At 47.3% G+C, this 25389-nt stretch overlaps 1 protein-coding gene across 1 annotated transcript in view; it reads left to right on the top strand.

Moving 5' to 3' along the window:
- The window catches only part of PTPRR (protein tyrosine phosphatase receptor type R), a 149020-nt gene that overhangs the window by 104909 nt on the left and 18722 nt on the right, over window positions 1–25389 (top strand). Inside the window, exons 8-11 of the mRNA XM_054399457.1 lie at window positions 7045–7231; window positions 11955–12039; window positions 20777–20856; window positions 23102–23239. Coding sequence (XP_054255432.1) covers window positions 7045–7231; window positions 11955–12039; window positions 20777–20856; window positions 23102–23239 — 490 coding nt within the window. The remainder of the gene's footprint in view (window positions 1–7044; window positions 7232–11954; window positions 12040–20776; window positions 20857–23101; window positions 23240–25389) is intronic.

Here is a 25389-nt window from a genome sequence, read left to right as displayed (position 1 = left end):
TCACCAAGTCAATGTGCATTCACCAAGTCAGTGTGCAGTCACCAAGTCAGTGTGCATTCACCAAGTCGATGTGCATTCACCAAGTCAATGTGCATTCACCAAGTCGATGTGCATTCACCAAGGCAGTGTGCATTCACCAAGTCAATGTGCAGTCACCAAGTCAATGTGCATTCACCAAGTCAGTGTGCATTCACCAAGTCAATGTGCATTCACCAAGACAGTGTGCAGTCACCAAGTCAATGTGCATTCACCAAGGCAGTGTGCAGTCACCAAGTCAGTGTGCATTCACCAAGGCAGTGTGCATTCACCAAGTCAATGTGCATTCACCAAGTCAATGTGCATTCACCAAGGCAGTGTGCATTCACCAAGTCAATGTGCATTCACCACGGCAGTGTGCAGTCACCAAGTCAGTGTGCATTCACCAAGTCAATGTGCATTCACCAAGGCAGTGTGCATTCACCAAGTCAATGTGCATTCACCAAGTCGATGTGCATTCACCAAGTCGATGTGCATTCACCAAGTCAGTGTGCATTCACCAAGGCAGTGTGCATTCACCAAGGCAGTGTGCAGTCACCAAGGCAGTGTGCATTCACCAAGTCAATGTGCATTCACCAAGGCAGTGTGCAGTCACCAAGTCAATGTGCAGTCACCAAGTCAGTGTGCATTCACCAAGGCAGTGTGCAGTCACCAAGTCAATGTGCATTCACCAAGGCAGTGTGCATTCACCAAGTCAGTGTGCATTCACCAAGTCAATGTGCATTCACCAAATCAATGTGCATTCACCAAATCAATGTGCATTCACCAAGTCAATGTGCATTCACCAAGTCGATGTGCATTCACCAAGTCAATGTGCATTCACCAAGTCAGTGTGTATTCACCAAGTCAGTGTGCATTCACCAAGTCAATGTGCATTCACCAAGTCAATGTGCAGTCACCAAGTCAGTGTGCATTCACCAAGGCAGTGTGCATTCACCAAGGCAGTGTGCAGTCACCAAGTCAATGTGCATTCACCAAGTCAGTGTGCAGTCAGCAAGTCGATGTGCATTTACCAAGTCAGTGTGCATTCACCAAGTCAGTGTGCATTCACCAAGTCGATGTGCAGTCACCAAGTCAGTGTGCAGTCACCAAGGCAGTGTGTAGTCACCAAGTCAATGTGCAGTCACCAAGTCAATGTGCATTCACCAAGTCAGTGTGCATTCACCAAGTCAATGTGCATTCACCAAGGCAGTGTGCATTTACCAAATCAATGTGCATTCACCAAGTCAGTGTGCAGTCACCAAGTCAATGTGCATTCACCAAGGCAGTGTGCATTTACCAAGTCAATGTGCATTCACCAAGTCAGTGTGCATTCACCAAGTCAGTGTGCATTCACCAAGGCAGTGTGCATTCACCAAGGCAGTGTGCAGTCACCAAGTCAGTGTGCATTCACCAAGTCGATGTGCATTTACCAAGTCAATGTGCATTCACCAAGTCAGTGTGCATTCACCAAGTCAGTGTGCATTCACCAAGTCAATGTGCATTCACCAAGTCAGTGTGCAGTCACCAAGTCAATGTGCATTCACCAAGTCGATGTGCATTTACCAAGTCAATGTGCAGTCACCAAGTCAGTGTGCATTCACCAAGTCAGTGTGCATTCACCAAGTCAATGTGCATTCACCAAGTCAGTGTGCAGTCACCAAGTCAATGTGCATTCACCAAGTCAATGTGCATTCACCAAGGCAGTGTGCATTCACCAAGTCAGTGTGCAGTCACCAAGTCAGTGTGCATTCACCAAGTCAGTGTGCATTCACCAAGTCAATGTGCATTCACCAAGTCAATGTGCATTCACCAAGTCAGTGTGCATTCACCAAGTCAGTGTGCAGTCACCAAGTCAGTGTGCATTCACCAAGTCAGTGTGCATTCACCAAGTCAATGTGCTTTCACCAAGTCAATGTGCATTCACCAAGGCAGTGTGCAGTCACCAAGTCAATGTGCAGTCACCAAGTCAATGTGCATTCACCAAGTCAGTGTGCATTCACCAAGTCAATGTGCATTCACCAAGGCAGTGTGCATTTACCAAGTCAATGTGCAGTCACCAAGTCAGTGTGCATTCACCAAGTCAATGTGCAGTCACCAAGTCAATGTGCATTCACCAAGGCAGTGTGCATTCACCAAGTCAATGTGCATTCACCAAGGCAGTGTGCATTCACCAAGTCAATGTGCAGTCACCAAGTCAATGTGCATTCACCAAGGCAGTGTGCATTCACCAAGTCAATGTGCATTCACCAAGTCAATGTGCATTCACCAAGTCAGTGTGCATTCACCAAGTCAATGTGCATTCACCAAGACAGTGTGCAGTCACCAAGTCAATGTGCATTCACCAAGGCAGTGTGCAGTCACCAAGTCAGTGTGCATTCACCAAGGCAGTGTGCATTCACCAAGTCAGTGTGCATTCACCAAGGCAGTGTGCATTCACCAAGTCAATGTGCATTCACCAAGGCAGTGTGCATTCACCAAGTCAATGTGCATTCACCACGGCAGTGTGCAGTCACCAAGTCAGTGTGCATTCACCAAGTCAATGTGCATTCACCAAGTCAGTGTGCATTCACCAAGTCAATGTGCATTCACCAAGTCAGTGTGCAGTCACCAAGTCAGTGTGCATTCACCAAGTCAATGTGCATTCACCAAGTCAATGTGCATTCACCAAGTCAGTGTGCATTCACCAAGTCAATGTGCATTCACCAAGTCGATGTGCATTCACCAAGGCAGTGTGCATTCACCAAGTCGATGTGCATTCACCAAGTCAGTGTGCATTCACCAAGGCAGTGTGCAGTCACCAAGGCAGTGTGCATTCACCAAGGCAGTGTGCAGTCACCAAGTCAATGTGCAGTCACCAAGTCAGTGTGCATTCACCAAGGCAGTGTGCAGTCACCAAGTCAATGTGCATTCACCAAGGCAGTGTGCATTCACCAAGTCAGTGTGCATTCACCAAGTCAATGTGCATTCACCAAATCAATGTGCATTCACCAAGTCAATGTGCATTCACCAAGTCGATGTGCATTCACCAAGTCAATGTGCATTCACCAAGTCAGTGTGCATTCACCAAGTCAGTGTGCATTCACCAAGTCAATGTGCATTCACCAAGTCAATGTGCAGTCACCAAGTCAGTGTGCATTCACCAAGGCAGTGTGCATTCACCAAGGCAGTGTGCAGTCACCAAGTCAATGTGCATTCACCAAGTCAGTGTGCAGTCAGCAAGTCGATGTGCATTTACCAAGTCAATGTGCATTCACCAAGTCAGTGTGCATTCACCAAGTCGATGTGCAGTCACCAAGTCAGTGTGCAGTCACCAAGGCAGTGTGCATTCACCAAGTCAGTGTGCATTCACCAAGGCAGTGTGCATTCACCAAGTCAGTGTGCAGTCACCAAGTCAATGTGCAGTCACCAAGTCAATGTGCATTCACCAAGTCAGTGTGCATTCACCAAGTCAGTGTGCAGTCACCAAGTCAATGTGCAGTCACCAAGTCAATGTGCATTCACCAAGTCAGTGTGCATTCACCAAGTCAGTGTGCATTCACCAAGTCAATGTGCATTCACCAAGTCAGTGTGCATTCACCAAGTCAGTGTGCAGTCACCAAGTCAATGTGCAGTCACCAAGTCAATGTGCATTCACCAAGTCAGTGTGCATTCACCAAGTCAATGTGCATTCACCAAGGCAGTGTGCATTTACCAAGTCAATGTGCATTCACCAAGTCAGTGTGCAGTCACCAAGTCAATGTGCATTCACCAAGTCAGTGTGCATTCACCAAGGCAGTGTGCATTCACCAAGTCAATGTGCATTCACCAAGTCAGTGTGCATTCACCAAGTCAGTGTGCATTCACCAAGTCAGTGTGCATTCACCAAGGCAGTGTGCAGTCACCAAGTCAGTGTGCATTCACCAAGTCGATGTGCATTCACCAAGTCAATGTGCATTCACCAAGTCAGTGTGCATTCACCAAGTCAGTGTGCATTCACCAAGTCAATGTGCATTCACCAAGTCGATGTGCATTCACCAAGTCAATGTGCATTCACCAAGTCAGTGTGCAGTCACCAAGTCAGTGTGCATTCACCAAGGCAGTGTGCATTCACCAAGTCAGTGTGCATTCACCAAGGCAGTGTGCATTCACCAAGTCAGTGTGCAGTCACCAAGTCAATGTGCATTCACCAAGTCAGTGTGCATTCACCAAGTCAATGTGCATTCACCAAGTCAATGTGCAGTCACCAAGTCAGTGTGCATTCACCAAGGCAGTGTGCAGTCACCAAGTCAATGTGCATTCACCAAGGCAGTGTGCAGTCACCAAGTCAGTGTGCATTCACCAAGGCAGTGTGCATTCACCAAGTCAGTGTGCATTCACCAAGGCAGTGTGCATTCACCAAGTCAATGTGCAGTCACCAAGTCAATGTGCATTCACCAAGTCAGTGTGCATTCACCAAGTCAATGTGCATTCACCAAGTCAATGTGCAGTCACCAAGTCAGTGTGCATTCACCAAGGCAGTGTGCAGTCACCAAGTCAATGTGCAGTCACCAAGTCAATGTGCATTCACCAAGTCAGTGTGCATTCACCAAGTCAATGTGCATTCACCAAGGCAGTGTGCATTTACCAAGTCAATGTGCAGTCACCAAGTCAGTGTGCATTCACCAAGTCAGTGTGCATTCACCAAGTCAATGTGCATTTACCAAGTCAATGTGCAGTCACCAAGTCAGTGTGCAGTCACCAAGTCAATGTGCATTCACCAAGTCAATGTGCAGTCACCAAGTCAATGTGCATTCACCAAGGCAGTGTGCAGTCACCAAGTCAATGTGCATTCACCAAGTCAATGTGCAGTCACCAAGTCAATGTGCATTCACCAAGGCAGTGTGCATTCACCAAGTCAATGTGCATTCACCAAGGCAGTGTGCATTCACCAAGTCAATGTGCAGTCACCAAGTCAATGTGCATTCACCAAGTCAATGTGCAGTCACCAAGTCAATGTGCATTCACCAAGGCAGTGTGCATTCACCAAGTCAATGTGCATTCACGAAGGCGGTGTGCATTCACCAAGTCAATGTGCATTCACCAAGTCAATGTGCATTCACCAAGGCAGTGTGCATTCACCAAGTCAATGTGCAGTCACCAAGTCAATGTGCATTCACCAAGTCAGTGTGCAGTCACCAAGTCAATGTGCATTCACCAAGTCAATGTGCAGTCACCAAGTCAATGTGCATTCACCAAGGCAGTGTGCATTCACCAAGTCAATGTGCATTCACCAAGTCAGTGTGCATTCACCAAGTCAATGTGCATTCACCAAGTCAATGTGCATTCACCAAGTCAGTGTGCAGTCACCAAGTCAGTGTGCAGTCACCAAGTCAATGTGCATTCACCAAGTCAATGTGCATTCACCAAGTCAATGTGCAGTCACCAAGTCAATGTGCATTCACCAAGTCAATGTGCAGTCACCAAGTCAATGTGCATTCACCAAGGCAGTGTGCAGTCACCAAGTCAATGTGCATTCACCAAGGCAGTGTGCATTCACCAAGTCAATGTGCATTCACCAAGTCAGTGTGCATTCACCAAGTCAATGTGCATTCACCAAGTCAGTGTGCATTCACCAAGGCAGTGTGCATTCACCAAGTCAGTGTGCATTCACCAAGTCAATGTGCATTCACCAAGGCAGTGTGCATTCACCAAGTCAGTGTGCAGTCACCAAGTCAATGTGCATTCACCAAGTCAATGTGCATTCACCAAGTCAATGTGCATTCACCAAGTCAGTGTGCATTCACCAAGTCAATGTGCATTCACCAAGTCAATGTGCAGTCACCAAGTCAATGTGCATTCACCAAGTCAGTGTGCAGTCACCAAGTCAATGTGCATTCACCAAGTCAATGTGCATTCACCAAGGCAGTGTGCATTCACCAAGTCAATGTGCAGTCACCAAGTCAATGTGCATTCACCAAGGCAGTGTGCATTCACCAAGTCAATGTGCATTCACCAAGTCAATGTGCATTCACCAAGGCAGTGTGCAGTCACCAAGGCAGTGTGCAGTCACCAAGTCAATGTGCATTCACCAAGGCAGTGTGCAGTCACCAAGTCAGTGTGCAGTCACCAAGTCAGTGTGCATTCACCAAGGCAGTGTGCAGTCACCAAGTCAGTGTGCAGTCACCAAGTCAATGTGCATTCACCAAGGCAGTGTGCAGTCACCAAGTCAGTGTGCATTCACCAAGGCAGTGTGCATTCACCAAGTCAATGTGCATTCACCAAGTCAGTGTGCATTCACCAAGTCAATGTGCATTCACCAAGGCAGTGTGCATTCACCAAGTCAGTGTGCAGTCACCAAGTCAATGTGCATTCACCAAGGCAGTGTGCATTCACCAAGTCAGTGTGCAGTCACCAAGTCAATGTGCATTCACCAAGTCAATGTGCATTCACCAAGTCAGTGTGCATTCACCAAGTCAGTGTGCATTCTCAAGCTGTGCAGGGGAAGTTTAGGTATGATCTTAGAAAGAAGTTCTTCCCAGCAAGAGAGATTGGCCATGGGAATGTGCTGCCCAGGGAGGGGGTGGGGTTGACATCCCTGGAGGTGTTTAAGAAAAGCCTGGATGAGGCACTTAGTGCCATGGTCTGGTTGAATAGACAGGGTTGGGTGATTGTTTGGACTTGGTGATCTTGGTCTCTTCCAACCTGGTTGATTTTGTGATTAGAATCACAGAATCATAGAATTGTCAGAGTTGGAAGGGACCTCAAGGATCATCCAGTTCCAACCCCCTGCCATGGCCAGGGACACCTCACACTACAGCAGGTTGCTCACAACCACATTCAGCCTGGCCTTCAAAACCTCCAGGGATGAGGCTTCCACCACCTCCCTGGGCAACCTGTGCCAGTGTCTCACCACCCTCATGGGGAAGAATTTCTTCCTAACATCCAGTCTGAATCTCCCCATTTCTATCTTTGTTCCATTCCCCCTGGTCCCAACATAACCCTGTGATCCACCTGGGGCTTCCAACAGGACAGTTCTGATGCAGCTGTTTTAATTGTTTTCCCATGCAGACGAGGGTCCAATGTCTCCCTGACTCTGGACATGAGCAGCCTGGGAAGTGTGGAACCTTTGGTGGCTGTGCCGACTCCCCGGGAGAAGGTAGCTCTGGAGTACCTGCAGTCGGCCGGGCGCCTCCTGACGCGGCAGCAGCTTCGAGAGGCGGTGGCATGTTCTCATCTGCTGCAGACAGAATTCATGGTGAGGCTGACAACCAGCTCGAAGTCAGGGGGCTCCACAGAACTGGGAAAAAACCATAAATAAATTGAGCAACGTTTTAATGTGAGGTTACAAAACGAGAGGGGCAGGGATCTGCTGGAGTTCAAGGGAGGGCTCCAAGGATGCTGAAGGGAATGGAGCACTGCCTGGGGAGGAGAGGCTGAGAGCCCTGGGGCTGGTTAGTGTGGAGAGGAGAAGACTGAGAGGGGATCTGATCAATGTCTATCAATAGCTGAGGGCTGGGGGTCAGGAAGGAAAGGGACAGCCTCTGCTCACTTGCACCCTATGATAGGACAAGAGGCAGTGGATGTAAATGGAGAAGTTCAAGTGACTACATTATTTACATCTGTGATTCCTACCTCTGTGGTGGGAATAGACTGAAACAAGCCACTTCAGGATCTGATGTTATCACACAGTATCACAGTACCTTAGAGGTTGGAAGGGACCTCCAGAGATCGTCCAGTCCAACCCCGCTGCCAAAGCAGCATCACCCAAGGGAGTCCATACAGGAATGCATCCAGGTGGGGTTGGGAAGTCTTCAGAGAAGGAGACTCTACAACCTCTCTGGGCAGCCTGCTCCAGAGCTCTGTCACCCTCACTGTTAAGAAGTTTCTCCTCGTGTTGACTTCTTTACAGTGACGGTGACAGAGCACTGGAACAGGCTGCCCAGAGTGGTTGTGGAGCTTATGTATTATTTTTAATTATAGATATTCATAGAACCATAGAATGGTCCAGGCTGGAAGGGCCAAAAGTCATCCAGCCCAACCTCCCTGCAGTCAGCAAGGACATCCCCAACTAGATCAGGCTGCCCAGGGCCTCATCGAGCCTCACCTTGAGTATCTCCAGGGGTGAAGCCTCAACCACCTCCCTGGGCAACCTGCTCCAGTGTTCCACCACCTCATAGTCAAGAACTTCTTCCTGATACCCAATCTGAATCTGCTCTGCTCTAGTTTGAAGCCATTGTCCCTCATCCTGTCCCTGCAGGCCTTTGCAAACAGTCTCTCTGCAGCCTTCTTGTAACCCCCTTCAGGTACTGGCAGGCTGCTATTAGGTCTCCTTGGAGCCTCCTCTTCTCCAGGCTGAACACCCCCAGCTTCCTCAGCCTGACCTCATAGCAGAGCTGCTCCATTCCCCTTGAATATTTTCTTGGCCCTCCTCTGGACCCTCTCCATCAGCTCCATGTCCTTCCTATGCCGAGAGCTCCAGATCTGTACACAGCACTCCAGGTGAGGTCTCACCAGAGCAGAGTCAAGTGGCAGAATCACTTTTCTGGACCTGCTGGCAATGCTCCTTTGGATGCAGCCCAGGCTGTGACTGGCCTTCTAATGTGTGCATATGCTCAATAAAACAAATCATTTTCTATTGCCTGCATAGCTACAGTCTTTAATTTGCACATGTCCATGCTATTTGCAATCTCCTGGCCTTGTTTTCCTCCTATGTTAGCAGGAATGTTATTCCCATAGCATCCTGGCTGTTTTTCTGGAATAATCTCTTGCTTTTCACAGCCAGTTTCAGAATAAATGTCTTGTCTGTAGCTCTTTGGTCTGTGCCCTTGGCCCCTGAGTACTTAGTACTGGGAGGAACCCACTGACTAGAAAGTGTTTACAGGATGTAGGTGATTAATATCAATAATTGACCTTGTTGGCCCAGAGAGATGCAGTGCTGTTTTCAACTTGGAGGCATTTCTGCCTTTGTCAGTAAATCACCAACTGATGAGCTGTGTTAAAAGTACAGCAAGCATCAAGAGGGAGACAGCAGGGCAGCTGGAAGAGCCCCACTGACCATTGCCTCTTGCTGTGCAGGCAAAGGACTTTTCCTCACATGTCTCTTTCAGTCTCTGTAGATGAGAAACTCAGCTCCCATTAAACAGACTTAACAGACTGCTCTCCAAATGCAAGGTCCTGCATCTGGGTCAGGACAATCCCAGGCACTGATATAGGCTGGGCAGGGACTGGCTTGAGAGCAGCCCTGAAGAAAAGGACTTGGGGGTGCTGGTGGATGAGAAGCTCAACATGAGCCAGCAGTGAGCACTTGCAGCCCAGAGAGCCAAGCAGAGCCTGGGCTGCAGCAAGAGAAGTGTGGGCAGCAGGGCCAGGGAGGGGATTCTCCCCCTCTGCTCCACTCTGCTGAGGCCACACCTGGAGCTCTGTGTCCAGTTCTGGAGCCTCTATGGATCTGGAGGTGCTGGAAGGTGTCCAGAGAAGGGCCATGAGGATGAGCAGAGGGCTGGAGCTGCTCTGCTGTGAGGACAGACTGAGAGAGTTGGGGTTGTGCAGTCTGGAGAGGAGAAGGCTATGTGGAGACCTTCTTGTGGCCTTCCAGTATCTGAAGAGGGCTACAAGAAAGCTGGGGAGGGACTTTTTAGGGTGTCAGGGAGTGGCAGGACTGGGGGGAATGGAGCAAAACTAGAAATGGGGAGATTCGGATTGGATGTTAGGAAGAAGTTATTCTCCATGAGAGTGCCATGAGACACTGGCACAGGTTGCCCAGGGAGGTGGTGGAAGCTTCATCACTGGAGTTTTTTAAGGCCCTCTTCCTTCTCTGGAGACTTTCAAACCCCACCTGGATGCATTCCTGTGTGGACTCCCCTGGGTGATCCTGTTCTGGCAGGGGTTTGGACTCAATGATCTCTGGAGGTCCCTTCCAACCTCTAACATTCTGTGATTCTGTGATTCAGAAGATCAGATTCCAGCTTACCCTAAGGTTACTTAAATAATGGTGGCCAAAAAAGATTTGTGTCAACTAAAACATTTTTTTAACGTGATTTTGCCAGATTCTTTTGGTTGGTAAAACATAATCAGGTGAAAAGCCCAAACCCTACCAGTTTCTTCTTACTGTTTTCAAAGGGTTGTTTTTATTCAACTGTAACAGCACTTGACAGTGTTTCAGGACCTCAGAATCCAAATTATTCTTCCCCCACTTAGACCAATTGAAACTTTTTTTTCCCCCAATTAAAAATATTGGAGGATTTTTACTTTTCAGGATGACATACAGTTTGAAAAACAGTACTTTTAAAGCTGATCAGGAGTTTATCATTTGTATATGGCTTCAAACTAGAGAAGAGCAGATTTATATTGGGAGTGAGGAACAAGTTCCTCACTATGAGGGTGGTGGAACACTGGAACAGGTTGCCCAAGGAGGTGGTTGAGGCTCCTTCCCTGGAGGTGTTCAAGGTGAGGCTCTACAGGGCTCTGGGCAAGCTGATCTAGTTGGGGATGTCCCTGCTGACTGCAGAGGGGGTTGGACTGGATGACCTTCGCACCTTCCAACCCAGACCATTCTATGATTCTATATTTTTGGATCTTCAAGCACACTGTCACATTAATTGCTTGCATGTCTCATACTTAGAGAAGACAACACAGAACAGTCACTAAAAGATCAGATGGGCAGAGTTGAATGGAATGAGATTTAACAAGCCTGAGTGCCAGGTTCTACACATTGCCCACAACAACCTCATGCCATGCTACAGGCTGGGGACAGAGTGGCTGAGAGCAGCCAGGCAGAGAGGGACCTGGGGGTACTGGGTGACAGCAGCTGAACAGGAGCCAGCAGTGTGCCCAGGTGGCCAAGAAGGCCAATGGCATCCTGGCCTGCATCAGCAATAATGTGGCCAGCAGGAGCAGGGAAGTCATTCTGCCCTGTGCTCAGCACTGATCAGGCCAAACCTTGAGTGTTGTGCCCAGTTCTGGGCTCCTCAATTCAAGAAAGATGTTGAGATGCTGGAAGGTGTCCAGAGAAGGGCAGCAAGGCTGGGGAGGGGTCTGGAGCACAGCCCTGTGAGGAGAGGCTGAGGGTGCTGGGGGTGTTTAGCCTGGAGAAGAGGAGGCTCAGGGCAGACCTCATTGCTCTCTACAACTGCCTGAAGGGAGGCTGTAGCCAGGTGGGGGTTGGTCTCTTCTCCCAGGCAACCAGCACCAGAACAAGAGGACACAGTCTCAAGGTGTGCCAGGGGAGGTTTAGGCTGGATATGAGGAAGAAATTCTTCCCAGCAAGAGAGACTGGCCATGGGAATGTGCTGCCCAGGGAGGTGGTGGAGTCACCATCCCTGGAAGTGTTTAAAATAAGACTGGATGAGGCACTCAGTGCCATGGTTTAGTTGATGAGATGGTGTTGGGTGATAGGTTGGGCTGTATGATCTTGAAGTTCTTTTCCAACCTGGTTAGTTCTGTGAGTCTGTGAAAATGAGAAGCAGGAGAAATAGCTTCAGATTTTTATCCATTTTGGAGTCAAAGGCTAAGGTACCTCATTCTAGTAGTTGCTATGAAAAGCAAGAGAGGTTTCCAACTGACATTGGTAAGGACTTCACACAAAATTGAAAAAAAAAACAGTGTTGCCTTTGAATATTTCATTATTTGGAGATTTCCTCCCCGAGTTCTGTAAAATGTTACACTTCTCTGCTGCAGGTCTGCACTTCTCAGCTCCCCCTTTTCTAGAACTATTGTGCATTTTAACCTCTCTCCTCATCCTGTAGAAATCTTTGCTTTTGATAATTCATCAGAAGTGTTCCTTGAAGTCACTCCTTCAGTGTGCACTCTGTGTTTATTAAAGGAAGGGCGTTGACAGGCTTGAGGTGGGAACCACTTTTCTCTCTCAATAACTTTGATGTCAAAAGACAGTTGTGTAACAGCAGATGGCCTTCTGGTGATGATTTCCTGCATGGCTCCTTTGGAAACACCAACCTGATGAAATTCATGTTTTTTTGTAGGAAATACCGATGAATTTTGTGGATCCCAAAGAAATTGACATCCCGAGCCATGGAACTAAAAACCGCTATAAAACAATCTTGCCAAGTAAGTGACCTAGCCCATGGCTTCCTGCTGTGACATTTAGTCCTGACTGAAGAACTCAGGGTGGGGAAAATCTAATTGTCTTTGTCCTGAATCATTCTGTACCCATTCACAAGTGTGCTTTTAGTCTCTGTAGAAAGATAACCTGCCTGGATGCCTTCCTGTGTGATCTGCTCTAGCAGGTGGGGTTGGACCTCTAACACTCTGTGATTCTGTGATAACAAAAGCCCAGTGCTGTAGGACTGGCAAATGCAGAACTCCAGACCCAACCACATACTGTTAATGAAGTTAATGAAGTGCAGCCTGAGTGCCTAGTGGTTTTCTCTGGAGAGCAGCTCAGGCAGATGGCTAGAGAGGTCAGCCATGCCTCACAGTGGCTCCCCTGACCTGGAGGATGAAAGGACCAACACTGTTGCCTCCATCGCAGCCTACACTGTCTTGCAGTCACTGAATTCCCTCTAACTGCGTCAAACTACTTGGAATCCTGTCTAACATTGAGTGCTCCAGACTGAAAACACCAAGTGCATCCTATCCCTGCTTGTAGTGGGCTTCCATCTTTGTGAGTCCTGTGATGGCTGAGTCTTTTTTTTCCCTTATCCATGTGCCAGATGGCTTTGTGGAAATCTGTTTACATTAGCGAAGAAATCACTCTAACACGATGCTGCCTCCATGTTGCTGTAAACATGCTACTGCTTTGCTGCTCTACTTCTGTCTTTTTACTGGCCCAAATTATTTCTTTCTGACCAAGGAACAATTGCTTTGCTATAATCAGAGGTGACTGGAAACTTTTCGGTGGAATAGTTTTGGTTCCCAACAAGATTCTCTGAAATGCAACTCTTTTGATAGCATTTGTTGTTGAGATATTCCCTTTCTCTTTTATTAATCAGATTGGGTTTGTGTTCAGTCTCAAAACAGATGGCAGACATTTTAACTTTGCACTAAATATAGTCAGGAAGAGTTGAGATTTTAGACATTTTGACATCACCAAAGTGAAAAAGTTCAGAGGTTCAAAATGTTGGAGGACACTCCCACAGAAAAATGTAAACACATCCCTTGGCTTAGGTTTGGAATGAAGAATATTTTGTAAATGGCACCATATCCTATCAACTGGAAATTTCTTTTCTAGTCATCTCTGTAATGTTCTTGTAGGCCTATGCTGTATGCCCAGAGGATGGAGCCAGGCTCTGCTGGGTGATGCCCAAGGACAGCACAAGGGGTAGTGGTGGAAGTTGAGGCATAGGAAATTCCATGGAAACAGGAGGAAGAATTTTTTCCCTGTGCGGATGACAGAAGACTGGAAGAGGCTGCCCAGGGGGGTTGTAGAGTCTCTCTCTCTGGAGATATTCAAAACCCACCTGGATGTGTTCCTGTGTGATCTGCTGTAGGTGCTCCTGCTCTGGCAGGGGGGTTGGACTGGATGATCTCTGGAGGACCCTTCCAGCCCCTAACATTTTGTGATGCTGTGGTGTTAGTCATGCAAACTCACACACTCCATGCGGCAGGCTGTCTCTCAGCCTGCCTGAACCCAACTGTGGTTTCTTCACATCATAGGAAGGCCTTGCAGTGAAGTTAATGAAAACTTCAGCCTCTGACTGAGTTTCAGAAATGTGATATGTAGCTGGGAAAGAGACTCTGGGTGGAATCCTCACTTCCATTTAGCCCCCAGGAAAACTTCCATTTGTTTTCAAGGTCAGTTCATCTCTTGTGACCAATAGCTGTGTGCATCCAAATGCAGTTGAGGAGTTTTGAAGGCAATTAAAGAAAGTAAGTAACTGAATGCAGTTTATATGCCAAGTAATCAGAAAATTCAGTGTTCCCTAGAGTCTGGCCCAGCGTCAACAGGATGTACACTGAGGGTGAAATCCTGACCCCTTTGACGACAGCAGGACTTTTGCCTTCAGCTGCCGTGGGGCCAGGGCATTGCCAATCCTCCCCCTGCCTGATGGCTGGATTTTTGGAAGCAGTTCTCCCTTCCCACAGCATCTTGCATCCCAGCAGCTCCAGCCAGGATCAGCTTTGCCATCAGCAATGCCTTGCAAATGCAGTGAGTCCTATTTCACTGCAGCATGTGTTTTGAATTGGGACATGACAGCTGGGTTGTGGTTGATGCTGATGAGCTCTGAGAACCAACATGCATTTGTGTTTCTACCTGCAGATAGCCAGGATGTGCTGCTAACTCCACAGCACGTTCTCAGTCCAAGCACACTACTGGTGTGCACCACAACTACCACCTGCCAGGCATTTTGTCATCTTGAGAGAAATCAAAAGGTCTGTTGTGTGTTAGCACCAGGCTTTTCCAAAGAAGATATTTTGAGGGTTGAGGTGTATGAGCTGACTCATCACTCTGCCCTTGTGAGGCCCCACACGGAATATTGCATCCAGTTCTGGGCTCCCCAGTTCAAGAGGGACAGGGATATCCTGGAGAGAATCCAAGGGAGGGCTCCAAGGATGCTGAAGGGACTGGAGCAGTGCCTGGTGAGGAGAGGCTGAGAGCCCTGGGGCTGGTTAGTCTGGAGAAGGGAAGGCTGAGAGGGGATCTGATCAATGTCTCTCAAGAGCTGAGGGGTGGGGGTCAAGTGGAGGGGGCCAGGCTCTTTTGGGTGGTGCACAGCAATAAGCCAAGGACCAATGGAGACAAACTTGAACAGAGAAGGTTTCAGCTCCACAGGAAGAGTAACTTCTTTACAGTGAGGGTGAGGGAGCCCTGGAGCAGGCTGCCAGAGAGGTTGTGGAGTCTCCTTCTCTGGAGACTTTCCAACCCCACCTGAATGCATTCCTGTGTGGACTCCCCTAGGTGATGCTGCTCTGGCAAGGGGGTTGGACTGAATGATCTCTGGAGGTCCTTTCCAACCTCTAATGTTCTGTGATTCTGTGACCTAATCAATTTCTATAAATATCTGAGGGCTGGGGATCAGGAAGGAAGGGACAGGGAGAGCCTCTGCTCACTTGTGCCTGTGATAGCACAAGGGGCAATGGACATTAACTACAGCACAGAAAGTTCCACCTCAACTTTACTGTAAGGCTCCCAGAGCCCTGGAACAGGCTGCCCAGAGAGGTTGTGGAGTCTCCTTCTGTGGAGCCTTTCCAGCCCTGTCTGGATGTGTTCCTGTGTGCCCTGTGCTGGATTCTCTGGTCCTGCTCTGGCAGGGGGATTGGACTCCAAGATCTCCAGAGGTCTCTTCCATCCCCTAACATCCTGTGATCCTGTGAGGTACATGCTTATAATAGTCACACACCCCACCCCAGTCCCAGTCTGAGTGGGTTTGGAAATTATTTGAGCAATTGAATAGAACAGTTGTCCTGGTTTCCTGCTCAGTTGATATCAGCCCACTGCTTGGTCCATCCACATCAGCTTTTCCATTCCCAGCACTGGGTGTGTCTCTGGAATCAGGGCACCTGTGGTGACAAGTGACAGTGGGGCTGATGGATTATCTCCTAAAAAAGCCCACTCCCGCCAGCTCCACCCTCGGGGCTGTGGAGGATGCTCTCCTTTTCTAAGAGATAATTCCACAACAGGGTGCATGAGGTCAGGTGCACATTCATGGATAGCACCCAGCCAGACACACTCATGTGGAATAAAATGAATGCCTGATGAAAATTATTCTATATATGGAAAACTGCAAAGTGCAGGACATGTTCCTCTTCTATGGAAGGTGTTTCAGCTGCAGGATAACACTGCCAGAGCTCTTACACACACACTAGAATGCCTCTTTAAGTGTTCTAAGTGCTGCTTGCTTTATAATAATGTGCTAAATACAATGAGGGAAACAAGTGCTGAAACTCCTCCTTAAAATCACTTTTTCTCCATTCTTCCTCTTGACTGTGACCCTACTCACTGGTCCTGCTAAACCCCTCTCTGTATCCTTCACCTGCATTCCCTCTGCCATCCACAGAATCACGGAATCAGCCAGGTTGGAAGAGACCTCCAAGATCACCAAGTCCAACTGATCACCCAACCCTATCTAATCAACTAAGTGCCTCATCCAGGCTTAAATACCTCCAGGGACATCGACCCCACCGCCTCCCTGGGCAGCACATTCCCATGGCCAATCTCTCTGTCTGGGAAGAACTTCTTTCTAAGATCAAGCCTAAACTTCCCCCTGCACAGCTTGAGACTGTGTCCTCTTGTTCTGGTGCTGGGTGTCTGGGAGAAGAGACCAAGCCCCAGCTGGCTACAACCTCCCTTCAGGTAGTTGTAGACAGCAATGAGGTCTGCCCTGAGCCTCCTTCTCCAGGCTAAACACCCCCAGCTCCCTCAGCCTCTCCTCACAGGGCTGTTCTCCAAGTCCAACCCAGAACCCTACTCTACAAGGCTCAGCCCTAAACCACAGCCCCAAGCACCACAGCCAAACCACCTTCAAACACAGCCAGGCTTGGGCACTCCACCACCTCTCTGGGCAGCACATTCCAGTCCCTGACCACTCTTGCCCTCAAAAAATGTTTCCTACTGTCCAGTCTAAACCTACCCAGTGGCAGCTTGAGGCCACTCCCTCTTCTTCTATCACTAATGTCCTGTGAGCAGAGACCAACCTCTCTACAATGTTCTTTCAGGAAGTTGTGGACATCAGGGCTCCTTAGCCTGGAAAAGAGAAGCCTGAGAGGAGACCTTATAAATGCACATAAATATCTAGAGGGTGGAAGTCATGAGGACAGGGCTGAGGTCTTCTCGGTGGTGACCAATGACAGGACAAGGGGCAGTGGGTACAAACTGCAGCACAGGAAGTTTCCCTTGAACTTAAGGGGAAAATTCTTTGCTTTGAGATTGACAGGAGCAGGGTGCCCAGAGAGGTTGTGGCATCTCCTTCTCTGGAGACATTCAAAACCTACCTGGGTGCATTCCTGTGCAACCTGGTTCTAGGTGTACCTATGTCAGCAGGGGGGTTGGACTAGATGCTCTCCAGAGGTCCCTTCCAACCCCTACCATTCTATGATTCTGTGATTCTTTGCATGAATGAAACTGTATTTTATAATGCTGAAGGATGTTTCAAAATGCAGATGCACTCAATATGACAAATCTGTCACATTTTCCATTGAGAAATCCTAGATTATATTGGAAGTGCCAGGACAGGATTCAGATAAGACTGAAAAAAAAAAGCTGCAGAGCTGACAGATGTTTCATACATGAGGTGTTTTGAGGCAGTGGTGGTGTTTACAAGCCTAATAGCCTATTCCTCACCTGGCAGAGATTGGGAATGCAGTTTGGTATGACTTTTCCATGTTCTCTGCTCAAGTGTTTACCAAATCATAGCAGTATCCTTAATTCAAAACCAGGCAAGACAGAGGTGGATGAATTTCAAGATGTTTGAGTATCTGAAAGATTTATGATCTTTGGGGCTGCCAGTGTGAGAACAGTCTGCCTCACAAAAGTTTTGTGTTCCTTTCCTGCTCACAAAGCAGAAATATGGTAAGGAGAGCCTTTCCCACAGTATTTCAGTCCTGCTGCTGGCAAGGCCACTGGACTGGACCTGCAGTAACAAATTACTTATCCGGGAAATGCTACAAATGCACACATGCCTATGTCCTAAAGAACTCAGCAAACAGTAGCAACTGAAACAGAGAGGTCAGAAATGACCACAGCACATCATACCCACTGTACAATGAACTCAGCCTTTGCACTGGGACAAAACCCCACAGCTCCATGTCTTCATGACCCAGTGGTGTTCGTGGAGTGGATGAGTCTTCGGTAATGACAGCACTGGGGGAGGCTGTCCAGCAGTGCCACCACACAGCCCTGCTGGTTCTCTGCACCTGACAGTCTCATGGAGGCAATCTAGAGCCCCTTTAACACCCTCCTGTTCCTCCAGGCTGGTAAATTCAGGCCAATATTAATTTGTTAAGGATAGTTAGAGGAAGTTTCTCTGCTCTAACAGGAGAGCTATTCCAGACTTCCTAGATACACAAGAGCAAGCAGCAGTAATTTTGCCTCAGACAAGATTGCAGGAGACATTTTTATATTAGTAACTGTAAGTGCTTAACAGCTCTGCTGTGTTTCAAGATGCTTTACATTGCTGAATTCAGCTTTGCAGACACCATCTGTGTCTTTCTGCTGTAGCTTCAGACTCTCAGGCTTTGCCATCCTTGAGGAAGATTATTACCTCAAAGGTATTTGTCCTTCAGGAAGATAATTGCTTCCCTTTGTTTCTGATGGTTGCTTAGTGGCTCTGGATATTCAGCAGCACTAAGGTTTTCCTCATTTCAGAGCTGAATTTACAGCACTCACCTATTTCATAACTGTTCTTTTAGGCAAGATTCCCTTTCGGAAGCAGCGTTTGTTTCGTTGATTGGAGTTGGAAGGAGGTCTCATAAATGTGAAGCTGATTTAGCTTCTCCTTAGGAACAGAGGGGTTTATCTGGAGCCACAGTAATTGAACTGGCTGTTGAGTCTGCTTGGAAGAGGTTTTTTAAGGTAGGGGTCAAGCTATAGCAGAACCAGAGGCATTGTGTGAGCCAGCGGAAGCCGGGTGTTTTTGCAAGGCCACGTAGCCTGAGGCATTTGTGGAAATGGCTAATAATCACTCTGTGCTGAAAAGGAATGAGAGGTTTCCTGTCCTCATATTGTTAAGGGGGAGTGTGGGGGGGAAAGAGTTGTAAGCGAAAAAGTTGGGAGAGCTAGTACAAAGAGATTTTAACACCAGTTAAGTAGGGTTCATGCTCTGCTGTTAAGGCAGAGGCCAAGACGTCCCTGCACAGACCTTGGCATAGAAGCCGCGCATGCAGTTGCACCTTTTAAGAAGCACACTTCAAAACACCCAGCCTGGGTCCTGCAAAGGCTCCACTCCTGTCCAAGACTCTCTTGTGACCTTCAGTGGGAAAAGGACATAGAGAATGTTTGGGATCATCCCTCCTCTTCCTCTGATTTGCAAAGGTTTTATCTGGTTCTTAGGAACAGGATGAAAAGTCACAAAACAAATCCAAATCCCACTCTGAAGACACAGCACTTGTACAGCAATTCTACATTTCTTGCACAAACAGCAGGGCCATGTTTTCTTATGGGATGGGTTTAAGAACTTGGATGTCTTAACCATGGGGTTGAAAGTCCTCCAAGTACCAGAGAGGCGCAAGGAGGTGGACTGGAAAGTGTCATCTTTCGTTGTTTCATTCCCATAATGCCTGCATCTGCCCTTCATAAAGGAACAGCACAAATTGTTCAGTCCCTTCTTCTTCTCCCTCTCTCTTCTCAGCACAGACTTTCTTAGCTCTGCTATGTGGGGGAAGGTTTGAGGCCTGACTCAACCTTGGCAGGGCTAATTTTTACTGTGCCATGGATAGAGAGGTATGGGGACCAGGGGGGAAACATTTGAGGCCTGCGTTGGGGGAAGGTTTTGGGAAGGTTCTGACCCAGTGAGATCTTGGTAAAGCCCAGATTGGAGAGAACTGAGCTGAGGCTAAATATGAATTGGTGTGTTTGGTGTGGTTTTGTAGTGTTATATTTAGTTGTGAATAGTACTTCCATTTCTATCCAGTCCTGTGGGGAGCATTTTCTGTCACTCCTTTGGGAAGGTGTAAAGAGCATCTGTCTGCTCCTTAAGCCCAAGACATCTTACCACCCTCCAGTTCAGCATCCATGGATGTATCCTTGAAGACATTGCCTAGATTGCACTCAGAAAAGCAGCTGTCTAGAGATTATTGATTCTAATTAATCAATCAAATTGCCAGAAGATTATCTTTTTTTTCAGTGCAGAAATATTTCCATATAGTTTTGTTAACAGTAGAATTTTTTTTTTCGCAGAAAAAGAAGCGTGAAGACAGTGAAAGTGTTCCCTTAGACAGTCAGAGCACAGGCACCTCACTTCCCTTCACCATATCCCTTTCTGAAATGGATAATTTACTGGGTTTAATTCCACAAGGGTTATGCATGGGGAAGGGGGGTGTGTCACATGCTTGCAAGAACTTCCTTTGCGGGAAGGATTTAGTAACCCCAGCTCTTTACTCAACAGAACTGCCCCAAGACAGGGAAGGCAAGAAGAGCATGAAGGGAAATATCCTTCTGGTTTGCCATCGTGTCTCCACTTTAGTCTACACAAATGGTCACAGATTGTGTCAGATGAGAACAGAGAGACTGAAGGGTATAGATTACCTAGTCCAGTCCCTTACAGCAAACTTAAACTGCTATAGAAGCACATAGCTGATTTCAGTTGGAACACAGAGCTTTTCTCAGTTTGAGTCCAGCTGTAATCATTGAACAGTACAGCTTCAAGCAAGGACAGAGAAGTTGAATCCAAAGGAGTTGGTGTCATTATTTAGCACTCTACAATGATAGGAGACAGGTTTCAGAGAAGTCTGGGCTGGATGATACTCAACACAGGCAGACTGGACTTTGTGGAACACTGCCAGGATCTGAGTCACAGAATCACAGAATAGTTTGGGCTGGAAGGGACCTTGAAGATCATCAAGTCCCCACCTTGCTGTTCGTAGCTGCTGCTCCCTAAAGAGACCCTCATGTAGAATAGGTGAGGTGTGTTGGCACAACTTGTTGGCCCCCCAGTTGATAGTGACCCTGCTTGCATGTCCACGGCTTGCTGAGATACTTGTATGCAGCTCGTCACAGTGCAGTATAGAGCTCCTCTAGTTATATGTGATGATCCTTTGCAGAGGGAAGAATTTGATGCATAATTGGTTAGTGCTTGAAATCCCAAATAACAGTAGATTTGATTATTTTCTTCAACAAGTCTTTGGTTCTCTATAGAAATCTTCTAATTACGGGTTTTCTTTTCAATTTCCATCTTCCTTGTGCTCTTAGATCCTCTAAGCAGAGTGTATTTGAAACAAAAAAATCCATCTGACTCCTTGAGTACCTACATAAATGCTAACTACATTAGGGTAAGTAAATGTCTACTCTTTATGTGCTTTTGGGACAATATTTGATTTTCCACATGAATAGCTGATTTTGCCAAGCTGCCACTCATTTTATTCCTACCCATCTTCACTGAGAATTCCTAATACTTTTTGTCTACATTGGTGTGATAGAAGAAAGCCTCATGAGCTGTTTCCAACAAAGACCACACAGCACGAATGTACCCAAATGGTTGCACTAAGAAAACAATTTATCAAATAGTTGATAAAAGAACATTAAGAAACTGATGTATTACTGCTTGTTTACTTCAGTATTTACCATTTGATAATGTCCTACTGCTCTATAGTAAGGAAGAGGGTTGCCTTTTGACCAGCATTTTGGTAGCAAGCTCAGAGTAAAGAGCAGTATCAGCTGTATGGTTGCTCTCTGCAGTCATATTATCCACAAACAAGTTCAACAGTGATCTGTATCAACTGATAGTCCTAAAGTTATCAGTTAAGTAATTAGATAAATACTGCAACAAGCCTGTGAAGAGCAGCATAAAGAAATATATTAGCTATACACATGTACACTAGCACATACCCTCATTCACATTTTGCTCCCTACATCAAATGGTTACAGGATTTAACACCTTTACCAGCATGAGCCCTGTTGAACAGCATCGTTTCTGTCAGCTGTGTTATAATCCTTGATAAGACACCAGCACACAGTGCCACACAGTGAGCAGACTACTAAGAAAGCACTATTTGTGGAGTCTCCTTCTCTGGAGACTTTCAAACCCCACCTGGATGCCTTCCTGTGCAGACTACCCTGGGTGATCCTGCTCTGGCAGAGGGATTGGACTCCATGATCTCCGGAGGTCCCTTACAACCTCTAATGTACTGTGGTACTTCAGTCATATTTTTAAGACTGCAGTCCTCCACCTGCAAAATTAAATGTGTTGATTTATGGCCCAGATCATCAGCTGGAATAACTTGGCTAGGTGAACTGAAATTTGGTCCCAGAGCTCTACAGTGATGTTGCTTACCTAACTAACATTACATGAGCATACACATCCTCCATCCCCCTTTCCCTGCCTCACTTTACATACTGTGCTTTCCATGTGTTGTATGAAAAGGCACCATCATGCAAGTAAGCAGAGCAGTTCTTTTTGGAGAGCAGCTCTTCAGTCAGCCAGGCCATGCTTTGAGTCCTCTGAGGTCTCCCCTTTCCCCATGCCACTACCCCTCAGCAATAAAACAAAATTTCACATCCATGTATGCAACATCATGAGGCTCATAGAGCTGTCTTGGACAGAGACAGACTGGGGACTAGGAGGAGGACTGCTTACACCAGCTGAGGATCTATCCCATTGATGACTGCAATGAGTAACAGCTGTCAGGGAGAAAGGCACCCAAAAGGAAGAGCCATGGCCAGAGGCTCTCCCACACCACCTCGAGCTGTTTTCCATTCACTCATCTCCTTTATACATTGCCAGGCTCTCCTCATTGCAGTTGGGCATGCTGCCCCTGCATGAGCTCACAAGTCCTCCTCCTCACTTGAAAAGTAAGAAGGCAATCTCTTGTTCTGCCTCTTTCTTCTTGCTTTCCCACTTTCTGTTCTGACCTTTTTTCCTACTTCCTACATGTTTGTGTGTCTCAGGACTTTCTATGCTGACCTGCAGTCCCTCCTTTAAGGTCTTATAAAGGTGCTTCTCCCTTAGCAAAGACACATAGCAGAGTCTTTGACTCCCCAAGCATTCATGTATTTGAAATCTTTTTGCTGCCATGGATCTTTGTAGTAAACCAGTTTTGTAGTTGTTTTTTTTTTTTTGTTTGGTTGGGATTTTTTGTTGTTGCTTGGTTTTATTTTATTTTCCTGTGGCTTGCTGACTGTAAACTTAATCTTGTAAACACTGCAGCAATATAAATCATGGATTAAAGTACTATTGGATGGTGGAAAGCCCCAATGCTTTGGATTAAAGTACTGCTGGGTGATGGAAAGCCCCAATGCTTTGGATAAAAGAATAACCTAGAAGAAACTAAGTGAGCAGGGAAATGTGAGAGGGATTGATGTATTCTCAGGACCATTTCAGTCGTTTCCAGAGGAAAAACTGTTCTGCTGAAAATTCCCTGATCTGCTCTACTGTCATTAATAAATGCTTTCCGTTCAGATAACTTCTTTTCTTTCTTGATTTCAGGTCCACTTTTCTACTCTCTCAGCACATTACCTGCAGATTTGGATGGCCACGTGAATTTAACTTAAATGCTTTTGTGTCTGTTTCTAAACCAGGGGTATGGAGGTAAAGAGAAGGCTTTCATTGCAACTCAGGGACCCATGATTAATACAGTGAATGATTTCTGGCAGATGGTTTGGCAAGAAGACAGCCCTGTCATTGTTATGATCACAAAGCTGAAAGAAAAAAATGAGGTATGACAAGCAGCCAACCTGAAAAGTTATTCCTACAGCTCCATACTGTAGAAGGATCCTTAGCAGATTTGGATGGAAGCTAGCAGGTAGCCAGCTCTTAAATAGTCTGCTGATGGACCATGTGAAAAGTAATGCTGAGGTAGCCAAATAGACCAACTGGAACTTTGTCTGCTGTTAGTAAATTGGCACCAAGTTGGGGGGCAGTGTTGATCTGCTGGAAGGTAGGAAGGCACTTCAGAGAGAGCTGGTCAGGCTGGGTGGCCAACAGGATGAAGTTTGCCAAGTGCCTTGGCCACAATGAGCCCATGCAGGCTACAGACCAGGGGTGAGTGGCTGGAGAGCAGCCTGGCACAGAGGGACCTGGCAGTGCTGGGGGACAACAGCTGAACAGGAGCCAGCAGTGTGCCCAGGGGGCAGGGAAGGCCAAGGCTTGGATCAGGAATAGTGTGGCCAGCAGCACCAGGGATGGAATTCTGCCCTGTGCTGGGCACTGGGGAGGCCTCACCTCCAGCACTGTGTGCAGCTCTGGGCACTCACTGCAAGAGAGATCTTGAGGGGCTGGAGCAGGTCCAGAGGAGAGCAATGAGAGTGGGGAAGGACTGGAGGGAAAGTGATGAGGAGAGGCTGAGGGAGCTGGGGGTGTTCAGCCTGGAGAAGAGGAGACTCAGGGGGGACCTTAGCACACTCTACAAGTACCTGAAGGGAAGTTGTAGTCAGGTGGGGGTCAGGCTCTGCTCCCAGGCAGCTTGGGACAGGACAAGAGGGCATGGCCTGAAGCTGTGCCAGGGGAGGGTTAGGTTGGATGTTAGGAAGCACTTCCTGATGGAAAGGGGAATTAGAGACTGGGATGGACTGCCCAGGGAGGTGGTGGAGTCGCCATCCCTGGAGGTGTTTAAGGCAAGATTGGATGTGGCACTTAGTGCCATGGTCTGGTGGTGTGGTGGGGTTAGATCATAGGCTGGGCTTGGTGATCTCAGAGGTCTGCTCCAGTGTCAGTAATTCTGTGATTCTGTGAACAGCATAGCAATCCTAAGAGGTGTGTTTGAAAAAGACAAAGGAATTCCATTTTCTAGATCTGTGCTGTTGCCTTTGTGGTTTTACACAACACCTCCCTGCTCTGTGGGTCCCCTCTGTACTTGTCGTTATTTTCTGCTGTATAAAGAGTAGATGGTTACAGCCATGACTGGAGGTTTCCTGACATGGGTCAAGTTTGCAGCATGCTATAACAGCAGGTTTTGAATCCATTCCAGGTATCTCAGGTCTTCTGGAGGGCCATGGAGGCCCTTAGCTAGAATGAAAATCCATGGCTCTTGTACTTTAGTACAAAGTAGAGATGACAGTTGGATTTTAATTGCTAATGGCCATCTAACTTGCCTGTTACTCTCTGACTTTGGATCCATTCCCAATTACATCTTTAATAACTTTATTTAGTATTCATGTAAATTGTTGCCAGGCTTTCCTTGCTACTGCCAGCGTCCATGTTTGTGACTGTCAGACATCGGGAACAAAAAAACCAATTCACTCTCCCATGCAGAGGGCCAACACAAAGCTCTGTTCTGCAAAATCCAATGTTAAAGAAGTGTCTTGAGAAGAGAAGGCTGAGAGGGGATCTGATCAATGTCTATCAATAGCTGAGGGCTGGGGGTCAAGTGGAGGGGGCCAGGCTCTTTTGGGTGCTGCACAGCAATAAGTCAAGGAGCAATGGAGACAAACTTGAACAGAGAAGGTTTCAGCTCAACATGAGGAGAAACTTCTTTACAGTGAGGGTGACAGAGGCCTGGAGCAGGCTGCCCAGAGAGGTTGTGGAGTCTCCTTCTCTGGAGACTTTCCAACCCCACCTGGATGTGTTCCTGTGTGGACTCCCCTGGGTGATGCTGCACTGGCAGGGGGCTTGGACTTGATCTCTGGAGGTCCCTTTCAACCTCTAACATGGTTCTGTGATACTTTGAAGTGATTTACAGGGCTTGTGGACAAAAGAGAGATGGACATAAAGGAGTTTGACTTTTTCCTTGAGTCCAAACTGCTAGACCTAGCAGCAATTCCCAGTTCTAGGTAGGTGCCTCAACCAAGTCTCAGCACCCTGCCTGCTAAGCACCAGGGCCATCTTGCCCTGCTTTACTCACACCCCTGCTCTTCCAACTCACCTGCCT

Source organism: Indicator indicator, chromosome 3 (assembly GCF_027791375.1).
Source record: "Indicator indicator isolate 239-I01 chromosome 3, UM_Iind_1.1, whole genome shotgun sequence".
NCBI lineage: Eukaryota > Metazoa > Chordata > Aves > Piciformes > Indicatoridae > Indicator > Indicator indicator.
This window is presented reverse-complemented; position numbering and strand designations above follow the sequence as displayed.